This window comes from Amblyomma maculatum, chromosome 10, assembly GCF_055883805.1.
Source record: "Amblyomma maculatum isolate TAMU_Amacu chromosome 10, ASM5588380v1, whole genome shotgun sequence".
NCBI lineage: Eukaryota > Metazoa > Arthropoda > Arachnida > Ixodida > Ixodidae > Amblyomma > Amblyomma maculatum.
Genome location: NC_139353.1, coordinates 46,856,381 through 46,869,873, shown reverse-complemented (window position 1 = coordinate 46,869,873; position 13,493 = coordinate 46,856,381). Strand labels below are relative to the sequence as shown.

The 13,493-nt window shown below is 48.1% G+C and overlaps 1 protein-coding gene across 3 annotated transcripts in view; it reads right to left on the bottom strand.

Annotated features, from left to right (window-relative positions):
• Window positions 1–2,864: 2,864 nt before the first annotated feature.
• The window catches only part of Reph (Regulator of eph expression), a 122,445-nt gene continuing 111,816 nt past the window's right edge, over window positions 2,865–13,493 (bottom strand). For all 3 annotated transcript variants that reach the window (XM_084582690.1, XM_084582688.1, XM_084582691.1), the window contains one exon: window positions 2,865–4,910. In XM_084582690.1, coding sequence (XP_084438816.1) covers window positions 4,890–4,910 — 21 coding nt within the window. In that variant the 3' untranslated portion in view covers window positions 2,865–4,889. The remainder of the gene's footprint in view (window positions 4,911–13,493) is intronic.

The following is a 13,493-nucleotide window of genomic DNA, read 5'->3' as shown; positions in this document are numbered from 1 at the left end:
TGGATACTCACTTACAGGTCCGCCCACTTTCCCATTGTGCGCAGTCATCAGCGTCTAGACTAGCCAATTGCTTTGCATGATTGGATTTTTTTTTATCGTACAGAACGTGCCTCCTGCTGACATAGACGATACTCTTGTTGACACTTTTCGATCACACGAAACTTGAGCCTTCACGAGTGGTGAAAATTAAGCAACTAAACGTAAAGTAATTAAATAGATAACATCGAAACTACTCGCGGTCATTAAAGAGAAAAATATTCTGTGAGTTCGATAAAAACGAGGTCCAAACTGCTCTTAACTACGACGAATTTAAAAAAAAAATACATTTAACCCTGCGAATGGCATGATTCGCTTGGCTAAGCGCAACCACTTTCGGTCTAAATTTAACGATGCAAGTTTCATTAACAGAAAAACACGGACGTTGGTAAATAACTTGAAAGGAATGAGCACTGCACTTTAAAATGATATCTCGCACTTTCGTACTGATATTTATAGGATAACAAATGAGCTGAACCATCTATTGCTCTTGTGTATTCTGTAGCTCACTCTCTCCATACCGACTGCCTTGTAGCGAGATTGAATCGGCGTTCCTTCCTGGTGTTAGTGAACATGATCAGATATCAATCCTATCTGGTCTTAAACGTAGGAAATCTTCAGGTCATGACGGTATTACGGTTTCAGGTTCGTGCAGAAATTGAATTAAATGTGTCCAGTTGTAAGTTCTAAACATTATAATCTCCAGAGGTATAAGACCGACTTCGATGAATACAAAAGTCATACCTCTGTATAAAGGAGGCTCCTGAAACTGTATGAATACCTATAGATTAATCTCAATCCTGCCGTGTACTGGCAAAATTTTAGAAAATTATCTACTTACCATGGCCAAATTTTTTAATCAACCTTGGCAGTATGGCATCATGGCGGGAAAGGGAATAACAGTACCTCGTGAATTTTCTGACGTTAAATTCAGCATTTTTGAAAGAGACCAGTTTGTGTGCTCACTTTTTCTGCATGTAATTAAGGCATCTGACAGCATCTGCCACGACCTTTCGACTAATAAGCTTTCAGCACTGGGATTCCATGGCTCCTTTTTGCAGTTGCTTAGTATGAATCGATTTCAGGGTTCCACAGCGATTTCACGATAATCAAAGCCGGTGTTCCACAAGGTTCTATTGCGAGTCATTTGCTGTTTAATGTATATGTTCTTGCAAAGGCAGTGTTTGTTTCTTTGATTGAATATAGTGATGACATTACTAAGGTTTCAAGTTCAAAATCATATAGATATGCAATCATAACTTCACAGAGAAGTTAAGGTCATGGACAGGCTAGGTTCAATCTTATCAATGTTATGTGTCTAAAATGCATTCATTATCTAGCAAAAAAAAAAAAATGAGTCACCCTGTTTATTTGCATTACCACCTGGTCTCAGTGCAACTGAATTAAGTATGGTCACTTAAATATCGTGACCTGATCTTCGACAGGTATCGATGAAATCCCAATCTCTTTCAGGTGCCAGAGGCTTCATACTGTATCATCTCTGTGGTATAGCATCAAATATTTATGCCTTTTTCTGTTCGTAAATGTGTTACACAAGGTCTTGCGTGTAGTGTGCCCAGATGCGGCATCATTCTTCATGGCCATTGTATGGTCCGCTAGCAAAACAAGTCAACTCCCTTTTATGTTTTTCAAAAAATATTGGGCACGACTTGCCCATTGACAATGATGCTGATATCCTTAGAAAATTAATGCTTGCCAACTTCAACGCTCCACTAAAGGAGCCAGCTGCATTAAAACATTTCTGGCACAGCCAGTACACCACTCCATATGTTCCTGTATGTGACCCAAGGCTAAAACCCTGGTTTAGCATTCTTTGCTGCTTAACATGGTATGGCACGCGTACATGTCTTTTTGATCTAGCTGCATGTTTGAACAGCCTACTGCCGAGAGCCTTTCGTTCGAAATAAAGAGTAAAAAGAAAATACACTTATCGCTATGTCACTTCCTGTTCCTTTCAATTTGATCAAGTTTTTTATATAAATTTACTCTTTTGTATGTGTGTTGTGGTAATGTGTTTATGCATTTTGCGATGGGTTTTTTTTATGCATGTAAGCCACTTTGCCGGGAGTGACAAAACGTCTGTGCTTTGTTCCTTCAGATATATTTTGCCAATAAATTGTTCACTGCCTGCCTGGTGCTTCTACTAGAGCCTGAGTGCTATCATCTATGTGGCAATGGGATGTCAAGCTGCTCCCCGTATAAACTCATGCCCCAAAAACCCATTAAGTGACCCGCTCCCATGACTCTCACGGAGGCCACTCGGTGATTGCTTAGTGGTGTTGTCATTAGACTATAATGAGTTAGGAGGTTATACTCTAGGACAACATTCTGTAGCCATGTCGCAAAAGCCGGGATTCCGCAGCAGAATGTAGTCCCTCAATAAATTAAGGCATTATTCTAACAAGCCATCGCCACACACAAAATCACCAACACTGCACGGTGCCAGAACAAACGTTTTCAAGTATCAGCCTTTATTTTTTTTTTCGACGAACAATAAATGACTGGAAAGAACTTTTTTCTGATGTATTAAACAAACCTGAGTGCCATTGAGAACACTGTTCTTTGATAGCTGAATTATTTTTATGTTGTTGTTGCTTGCTTTGTGCATGTAACCACCACTTGCATATTACTATTTTCTGCCCCTCCTACTAGGGCCCATTTCAGGGTCTGCAGTACTGTAAACACAACAAACTTTCATGTGCAACTTGTAGCACTTCCAGGTACAATCCCCTGCTACATGGCATATGAGCTAGGTGCGTCAGTCCGAAGAGTGAAGGCGACAAGACAGACAGACAGGACATGGCTGGTCATGTTTCTCAGACATTTAATGCCTCACAAAAGAGTGGGAAGGGGTTAAAGTGGCTGGTGATGCAATACATGGGGGATAGGTCGTTTCCCACATATACTGAAGTATAATACATGCTGTTCCTTCCATGTGTGTATATATAGCGATTTATTTATAGTATTTATATTCATAGACAAAAAAATTAAAGTCCACACCAGGTAGTCTCGCAATCTTTTTTTTTTTTTTCTTCGAGAAACAACTTGTGCTTGGTAGCGGCTCTTTTTTGCTTTAAGTCAAAAGTAAAGACTTGACAGACACACAGGACTTGATCCCCCTTACCATTCAGGGACCGATCAGGCAAGAATCTACAGCTTCATGACGCATTCTATCTCGCTTTTCTTTGGCCGAAACAAACCTAAGCACACTAGACACGTTCCGGACCATGATCTTCCAGCTCTTGGCTGTCACAACTCTTGGTCCGCACGCTGGCAACAGAGACGGTGTCGCTTCCAACCTCACACACATCATCATCCTTCCCTGCTTACATCCTTAGTGTATCTTTCAATCATTTTTTTTTCTTTCCCCACCAGACCCCTCTAGTTTTGAGGATTCTGCCAGGCGGCGAACCTTGCCTTGGCAAACGGAGGCATCCTGAGTTTCGAAGGCAAGAAAAGGTACAGCTTGAAGTCGAACTCTTTCCAAGAGCAAAAAAGTGGTGCCCCACTCCACTGGGGAAGTGGGGCTGAAAGGCCAAGCATCCGTCACACTGCGGAAAAAGGCTTTTTTTTTTCTTTGTCACTGACGTCACAAAACGAACCAACAGAAAAATAGACATGGTCAAAGAACGAACAGCGTCTACACACTTCCTAAGGCGACTCACTTTTTTTTTTTTTCCCCGGACCACTGAGGTGGCAAATGGTGCCAGTCAGCCCAGAGTAATGGCCCATAGAGGCGGCTTTCGAGTCCCACGACAGGGTCTCCATGAAAAAACCAAGTAGAGCCTAACGAGCCTACAACAGAGTCCTTGAAGGCAACAAATGTACTGGGAGAAGGCCATAAACTACACTTGGGTGGGGCCGCTGATGGAAAAGAAATAAAGGATAGTGGGGTGAGGGTCAAACAGGGATTCCCTATAGTGCGTCCTAGTGACGAGACTCTCTCTCTCTCGCATCAACCCCCAACGACTTCTCGCATCCATCCAGTGGACTCCTGTCTGCACCGAGGCAGATACCCGCCACCGGCCATGGGTGGGCACCTTGACGGGGCTCCGTGCCATGGCCGAGGGGCAGAAACATCAACACTCCTCGGGCCGGGCGTTGTCGTGCCCGGGACTCGAGGCAACTCCACTCCCTCTGCAGCTTCGCTGTCTACAAACTCGGCTCCTCCCGAATATCAGCGTCACGCACACACTTTGTGGACCTTTCCTTCTCCGTCTCGTTCACCTTGCTCCAGAAAGGCTCGCTCACATCATGGCATTGTCGTCATCATCATCACCCTCAGCATCATCTTCGCATACACGAAAAAGCAAGAGGAGAAGGCAGAATGGAAGGAAGAAAAACAAACTTCACGTCAACGTTCAAGACAAGAGAGAGAGATGAGAGACATCAGAGAAATTGGATAGACAATAAAAGAAGAGAAAACGCCAACAACAACAATAACAAAACCAAGAGAGAGAAACAAAAACAAACATTAGTTTGCACTTTGTTGAAGTCCTTAGTAAAAAATTGTCCTAAGCTTGTCTTTTTTGTCGTGTTTCTTTTTTTTTTTTTGGGTGCACGTGTGTGTGTGTGCACTTGTGTCCCGTGGTCGAAGCTGCACCGGCACCAGCACTGGCTTCTTGATATCCCGGAGGGTCAGAGGTCATGACCTTGTCTTCTCGTTTCTCTTTCTTTTTTATCTTCTCTCCCTTCAAAGTGTAACTTGTGCGTCCACAGAAACACTCACATTAACACAGTTCTACACATGTCTGGCTCGCTGGCTTCTTCCAAGCTCTGTCATGCTGCTTTGGTAAGATGCACATCCGCCGTCCTCGTCTACGCAGGCCCTCTCACAACAGCTTCACCCTGATCTGCAAACAGATGAGAAACGAAGACAGAGTTAGCATACAAAAAGAGATTACTCACATTGCACAAAAGCCAGACATACGTGTCTGCACCTACACACACTGTGTCAACAAGTATGAAGATGAGAATGCATCTTCGACAAAACAAACAGCATGCTTTGAAAACTGTTACGAAACTATTCTGTGGCACATAGAAGTAGCTATTCATACCGCTTTCATTCCCACCTTCCTCCCTTCCCTTATGGCGCGGTTCAGGTGTCCACAAAACAAGTGTGACAGATACTGTCCATTCCCTTTGCTGTGAACCAATTTATTATTATTATTATTATTATTATTATTAGTTATTTAGGACCTACTTCAACAGAAGAAATGTGAAAGCAGTGATGCTACTGTTGCCACTACTGTGCCATGCATATAAGCATATCAAGTCCTTTCACAGAGGCACAACACCATATATAGCATAACGAGAGTGTGAGGCTGAATCGTGAATACATGTGCGAGGACCCTTTAAGAGCACTTCTAGTTCCGCGGACAGTGGTGTGTCTGTCGTAAAGAACGTGTGTTGTCGATTGTCGCTTTTCTAGCCACAACTCGGGCGGCAGTGTGGGGAGAAAAAGCGGACCCCACAACGAATACCAGCTCGCCATCAATGCCGCATGGAATGCTGGTAGTTGCAGTTCTCTAAGCAGACGCCCAATGGCAAGCCGTCGTTCAAAACGCAGATCTCAAAGCGACCATCGGCCGAACGATTATCGATTGGATGTTCGTGATTACGAAGACATTCTCGGGGAAACTTTATGTTCAAAAGAAACAATTCTCGCGCGATGATGGCGTGAAAAGTAATGCGCCCAGGGCTTTATCGATTCCACCAATGAACCTCTCTCAACTTGCAACGTAGAATACGCCGGTAACAATACCGGCAGCCCGAACCGTGCATTACAAAGCACAATTTTAGCAGGTGGTGTGGTGGAATCAACGTGGCTACATGGTTATATAAGGCGGCGAGCTCAGCGAAGAAATGTACCGCAGGCATCACGACCGGGTGGGAAGAAGCAAGCACACGCTGTCGGATCCGGCCATTAGGCTCGGTACGCTCTGCTGAAGCCGGTGGAATTTTTTTTTGTGTGTGTTCTTTTGCTTTCATCGGCGAACAGGCATCTCTTTCGCCTCCGCCAAGGGCGTTGTCTTGACCTTCCACACCCCTCGCCAAGCTTGATCGCCGCTTCGTGAGCGCCGTCGGCCCGTCAGCCTCGAGGTCGCCCGTACGGGACGAGTCCATCCCCCGAGACGTCTTGCGTAAGCGGCGAAGAATACGAAGCCAGCGGAGATAAGTAGGCCTCCGAAAAGCGAGGGAAAAAAAAAATAAAGTCGCCGGCGATTGACGCGTGCCACCGACGCGGCTGCGGCACGCTATTCCGGGCCTCGCGAGCGCAAAAGAGAGGTGCAATGTATGCAGTGGAGGAGAGGCCGCGTGAGGTGAAATGGCCGCGCCAAAGATGCAACTGTCAGAACAACCTCGAAACAGTTCCAAAGACGGAGACCAAATATGCGGCCGACCCGAGGAGGGCTGAAAAGAACGCTCGAGACAGGTCCCGCATTGAGATCGCTTCTGGCAACCCAATGCAGAGAAAGAAGCAAGTACACGGGTGACCCTCAAATCGGATCGAACGCCACGCCACCAGTGACCGGGTCTCGTCGGCAAGAACTGCCAGGATGCAAAGAGAACAACGGCACTGAATTGGAGTCTGCGCCGCGCACGATAAGGACGGGGTATGTGGCTCCACGGAAAAAAAAAATAATAATAAGAAAGATAAAACCCGAAACGAAACGGACACGATGGATCCACCCAAAAGAGCTGGCCGCTGCGTAGACAAACGTCGCATTCTCACAGCATCGCAGCACAAAAACATTTAACAGCACAATCAACTCAAAAAAGACGAAGTGGATTATTATTATACGAGACGGAGGCATCCCACCCGGTTAAATATGCACAGTAAAGCCGCTCTCGGCGCGACAAAAAAAAAAAAAAAAAAAAAAAAAAGACGGACTCCAGCGCTCTCATGGGCCGCGACTACACACATTCCGAGCGCGGAAGTGAGACACACGTTCACCTCGGCGTTTTTCCAAGCAAGCGAACGAGCCAGCAGACGCAGCACGATCCGCCGCCACACACACGTACTGGCTTGCTTTATTGTTACGGCGCGTCCGGCCGCTTCTCGGCGGCGCTCATTAAGTCGTAACCGCTTCTCGGCCGCACCAGGCTTTGGAAGATGAAAGAGCGCTCTCCTTCCAGCGTCGACCTCTCCCACCTCTCAATGCACCGTCGGCAAGGCCGTGCGCGCTCGACGACGATAATCCGCCCGACCGACGCGTGAGAGGCCCTCGCGCCAGCAGCGAAAGCGGCTCTCGCGGGCGACGCATGCACGCGTACAAACTTAACCAAACGATTACGCGGGCTGCCGGCGTAAGCGTAACACTAACAGCTCGCGCTGCTCAGCCGTCCCGAGCGCAAACGAGTTGCGCTTGGGACGAGACACGCAAGGCGCGGCAGGACCGAATATACGTGGCGCGCGGCTATCAACTTGCAGGAAAGAAAAAAATAATAAAAATAAAAACCAACTAGAAACGGCGAAGTGCGTTAACGATAACATATGACCTCCCGCACGCGCCGGAATAAATGGCAATGTGAGTAGAAGCGAGCGAGGAGCTAGAACGCAACTTCGCTCTGGCCTACCAATAAAGTGTGGCGACGAGAAGACGTCTTTGGTGGAAGTTTACACAGTCCAAGTGTCTCGCTTCTGGGTCAAGACTGAGCTACATGTGAGCGAAAAGGGGAGCGACGCGACAAGGCGGCGCGGTGAAAGCGATCATCGGCAAAACTGTTTGCGAATGCAACAACAGTCATAACAAGTGCGAGAATGCATGCTACTGGCTGGTCGCGCATGCACTTCCGGGCGAACGAGCGAAATTTTCTACTTCAGCAGATCCGAGCGACGAACTATGCGACACATGCATTTCTGTTCGCGCGACGCGTGCCGCCGTCGCGTGAGTTCTCGTGCACATGTAACTCAGCCTTTACTGATACACATCGCCTGTGCTCCGAATCTCTCCCGAAAATGGGAGCAATTCTCGCCCTCAAGCTTTAAAAATCGGAACTCCCAAAAAACAAGATGAAGCAACTCCAATCCCACCTCTGTGCAGCTAAAAAAAGACGGGGGAGGTGGGGGGTAATAAGTACTATTATCAGTCTATGCCTCTAATATATCGCTTATTGAGCATACAGTTGTAAGCCATCACATTATTTGACAGGCCCATGACACGGGTACAAAGAAAAAAAAAAAAAAGATAAAGAAATCCCGCTTAAGCAAGACCTATGTCATGTCCCGTGGTCTCGTGACGTAATGTAACCCCACGACCAATCATTACCTGGCCCTGCCAGCTGCCACGCGCCAGATTTATGCCCACGACATTTCACTCAGTAGCCGGATTTTCTGGAAACGTTATCACTAAAACAACGCTAAGCGTAACCTGCAAATTCGTAACAATATGTATTCCGAGAGAAAAAAAAAATACAGCAGGAACTACCGAAGATCAATTTAACGAAGCGATTCGACTGAGGTGAAACACCAGGCGTTGTGTACTCCGTAAACCAAACCATAAAGTAAACTTAATATATGGACTCCTATGAACGGTTTGAATGCGCAAAGGTTTATAAAAATTTAGGACGTCATAAAGGCGACTAACGGGTTTTTGTTTGATCTTGTCTTTGTTTACAGTACTCAACTCCATGTACCAATAATAAGGCGACTGATTCCCGAAAAAAAAAAAAAAAAAAGAAAGAAGGCTGTTCAATTCAGCAATTTAACGCATCCTCCTCCTGGTCGTGAGGTGGGAGACCGCTACAACGTTTTGCCAAGCGGTACTGAAGCAGCCGAGCACTACCAACACCAGCACTTCAATTCGGCGAAGAAAATGCAGAGAGAAAAATGTCAACTCGTTCCGGTCACGTCCGCAATCGCACGTCTTTAAAAGGAGAGAGCCATGTTTATTGATATCTGAATTGGAAATAAGCAGCAGAATGTGAAGCATATTATCAACGTAAGAGCAGCCGAAGGAAGACCCATACCACTTGTGCGGATGTCAAACGATCAGACTTAGTAAACAGCCGCCCGGGTCGGAAACGCGCGAGAAGCCAGCGCCGTACGCTTTCTCCGCCGAGAAGCTCAGCGCGCGCTCGATGCAGCGTCCAACCACTAGATGGCGCAGCCTCCCAAGGCAGCGCCGTGTCCCCGTTTGGCCCGTTTAAAGGAACCAGGCGTGCGTCAGCCAGCCGCCACGAGAGAGAGAGGGAGGGAAATGAAATCGATTTCAACGAAAAATGCATCACGTCGTGACTGCCCGTCAATAAGGCGCTTGCATGCCTTTCTAGCGTGCCGCTTTCCGGGGTTTGGCAGCAAGCTCGTGACACTAGTGCAGTCGGCGTTGCAGCAAGTAAAGAAAACAAAAACGAAAACGCTTAGAACGACGCGAAGGAAGCGCGGTTAAGCGCATTCTGCCACTGCAATTTCTTACGAAGGTTAAGCGGCACGAATCGGGCCTCCGAACAAGCCACCAGAGAAACTGTGCCACTCCGGTGCGCCATTCATACCCTGATATCCTCGGTAGGCCGCGAGGTGGACGACATTAAGTATAACCGTGTGACACTAACTAGGGGCCAATTAGATCAGGTAAAACGAAAATGTCATCTCCTCCTCCAAACGTCGGAAGGTGGGCCAAGGAAGGAGGACCAAGCAGACAAGAAAGAGCCCGCTACACCCTGGTTAGGTTTCTCTCCGGCGAGGAATACATCGGAGACACGGCCGTCGGTACGTGGAAGTACGTTTCGAAAGAGGGCACGGTAATTTTTGGCTGCTAAGGGTTACGCTGTGAATACAGCCTCCCAAGTACCACAGGTGAAACGTGGGACATTAACGCCGCTCAACTTCTAACGCGCTCACAGACGAATTTTTTAGTTCTCACGAGACGATGGATAAGCATAGCACCGAATTTGAACCGAAAGATGGCGTTCCTTTTTGCAAAGAAAATACGCCAAAAGCGCGTCAAAAGGCTGAAACATGCCGACGCACTCGCCTGGCCTTCATTCACCAGTGCCGTACGCGTAACGCCAACGCACACGCACAAAGGGTGGCCTCGATCAAAACCTTGCACGCGCAACGCGTGGTTGAGCAAGGTATAACTCGAACGCAGAGGAAGAACGTGAAAACTATTACACAAGAGTCTACTAAAGGAAAGCTTGCATGTCATACTTGACGCTTCCAAAGAAGCGGACGAAGCCACTTTTCGCCGACATTACTGCCGTCGGCACTGTGCTTTGAAATGCGAGCTTTTTTTTTTTTTTTTTTTTTTTTTTTTCAAGATTACTGTTGTAGGATAGTGTTTGGGAAGGCGAACCGCTTGCCGGCAAAGCTCGAAAAAAGCTCGCGTTTCAAAACAGATGGCGCAAGCGGCTTGCCGGGAGACATCACAGGCGGCCTGCTATGGTTGATAAACATGGCCTGGATTAGTTTCTGTCTCCGCATGTGTGGTTCCTTCGCGCAAGCCCGGGCGTAGGCCCGTTCAAGAGAACCATCTTGTAAAAAAAAAAAGATCGTGCTCGTGCAGCTATGGCATCTCCTTTGCAACCAATCTACGAAGGCAAACTTCGCAGTCGATGTCCACTCCAAATGGTGAGGACCCACCGGGGTGGCGCAGTGGTTAGGGTGCTCAACTACTGTGCCCAAGGATGCGGGAACGGGTCCCGGCCTCGGCGGCCGCTTTTCGCCGGCGTCAAATGCTAGTGTGCTGTGCAATGTCAGTGCACGTTAAAGAACCCCAGGTGGAATTTCTGGCGTCAAAAGCTAGTGTGCTGTGCAATGTCAGTGCACGTTAAAGAACCCCAGGTGGAATTTCCGGAGTCCTCCACTACGGCGTCTCTCATAGCCTGAGTCGCTTTGGGACGTTAAACACCACAAACCAAACAAACCACATGTTGAGCAACAAACTGTCCGCGACCTCTCGAGCCACTGGCTTTTCACCTTTTCGAGAACTGTGCGATATTCAAGGTGGCAGGAAATGCATGCGAAGTTCGAACTGGTGATGTAATCGACAATAAGAAAGAAAAAAATTCTAGCTTCTACTCACGCGGAGAAGCACGGTGATGACGTAACGGACGGTAATATTTCTTACTGTCGTTTTCTTGCCGGCATACCGAGCAGTCTTTTCTGATGCCACCAACGTTTCTAGGGTGTAATTACGTTTCGTAACGTTGCTTTTACCTCTCCAAACCAAGCTTCTTATGCGGGAAATGTGCTGGCACCGTTAATGACGCCATCGTGTCCACACACACTTGTTAATTGCTAATTGCGCCACTGTTTCAAATGCTAGCGGCAATATATTTCACGTGCCTGAACTACAGGCTACATACTCATTCCACCCCTCGAAACTGATCAAAATCTAAAACCAGTGCAGTTTCTCCTTTAGGGATAGGAAGGCTGCCTTGCAGAGGCGTACGCGCGTGGCGTATACGCACCCGGCTACGCAGCTCCAGCAGCCGGGCCGGCTGCCAGCCAAAATCCGCAGCAGAGGGATTGCACCACTTACGGGAACATTACTTGCAAACGTAACGATGCGCGGGGGGTCGCGCTTGACTTGTCCCCGGCCACGTTGCAGTAGTGGTGGTGGTGGTGGTGGTGGTATATAGTATTGGCGAATCGGGCGACACCATCGCACCACTATTCTCCGCCTCATCAATATACGGTCGCGCTCCGAGGCGACGCTCCGATCGCCACACTACGGCGGGCGCGTGAACCCATGCGGACAACAATGGGGTTAGCCTCCTAATAAACCGCCGCAAGGACGTGTCGGTTGTGAATTATTCACGCACACCTCTGCTGTAGTGTTGCGAGTAGGTAGCGCGACATCTCTCGCATTGTATCGATACACAGACCATCGAGGAAATATATTTTCCTTGTTTTGCTCACTGACAGCATACTGAAACGAGCACCTGCACTTCGGTGCACTCGCTTCTTCTGAAGACACAAAGAAAACTAAAATCTTCTCCCAGACTGGAATTGTAGATGTATATTTTTCATCGATTCGCAAAGGCTGTTGGGGATGCCGTTCAATCTGGATTAATTTCTATCCGCTGTGCTCCTTCTGCCGTTACGTTCAGCCGCACGACTGTGCACCTACTCGCCAGAAGTGGCGATCCCTCCGCGGCATCTTCAGTCCGTCGTTGGTGATTGATTTATTGATTTATAGGAAGGGAAAGGCGCGGTAATTGTCGCGCGTGTTTTCTGTGGACACCTCAACCGCGCCATAAGGGAAGGGAGGAAGGTGGGAGTGAAAGTGGAAAGAGAGAAAGAGGAGCCGTAGTGGAGGGCTACGGTGTAATTTCGACCACCTGGGGACCTTTAACGTGCGCTGACACCGCACAGCACACGGACGCCTCTTCGTTTCGCCTCCATCTTTAACGTGCGCTGACATCGCACAGCACACGGACGCCTCTTCGTTTCGCCTCCATCGAAACGCAGCCGCTGAGGTCGGGTTCGAACCCGGGTGCTTCGGCACAGTAGTCGGGCGTCTTACCACTGCACCACCCCGGCGGGGCATTGAGGTTGGTGTCATCTATGTAAAGCCTCTTGAAGCAAGATCAGCCCAGCAAATTCGTCGAAGTCCTTACAGCCACGTAAAAGTCGCCTACCAGAAAGGCGAAGACATGGAGGACAAGCTTCCCAACGCGCTGAAGCAAGCCTGACGCCGTCCCACTGCAGAATGGACTTGCTTCATCCTGGAATGCATACAAAGAGCCACAGGCGGATAAGACACGCGAAGAGACGGCACCCAGGCCCCAGGGTCAGATGAGACTTTGCAGCCGTGGAAAGCTTCCAGTCTTTCGCCGAGACCGTTAAAACACTCGCGCCGTTTCAAGGCGAGGCGTCGCCTGCCAGGCGACGACATGTTGGTCGTGTGGCATAGTCTCGAGCCCAGGCGGTGTCCCCCCGAAATGCAGAATCCTTCGGGGCTCTGTCTACAAACAGTGCGGAGAACGACGCGCGTTCAGGTACAGAATAGAAAAAATAAATAAAGAGTGGAGTGGGGGCAGGCACACTCCGAACGAGGTCACGGCTTGTTGTGCATGCTCCAACGCGCGTGCTTTCCCCAGCCTGCTGCCACGGGTGAGGAAATGCTCGCAACCTCGACTGAACAGAAAAAAAAAAAAAAAAAAAAAAAAAAAATAATAATAATAATAATAATAAAGATGGCGCCTGAAACTAAAAACGGCGAACTTCAATCGCGAAGAACCACGCCGCAAGCTGCACTTTTGAAAGACAAATCGGCGGACGCCATTCGTGCGAGAATCAAATGGAGTGGCGGTGCATATGTCTTTTCCCTTAGACGTCATCTATAGTTAACTGCGGTGTAGCTAATAACATCTTCACCCATAGCTGAATTAAACTATAACTTCTGAATTAATGAAACCAGACACGACAGTCGATAGCGAGACAAACAGAGACGGCACAGCAGGGCGCGCACAGAGAGCGTTACGCG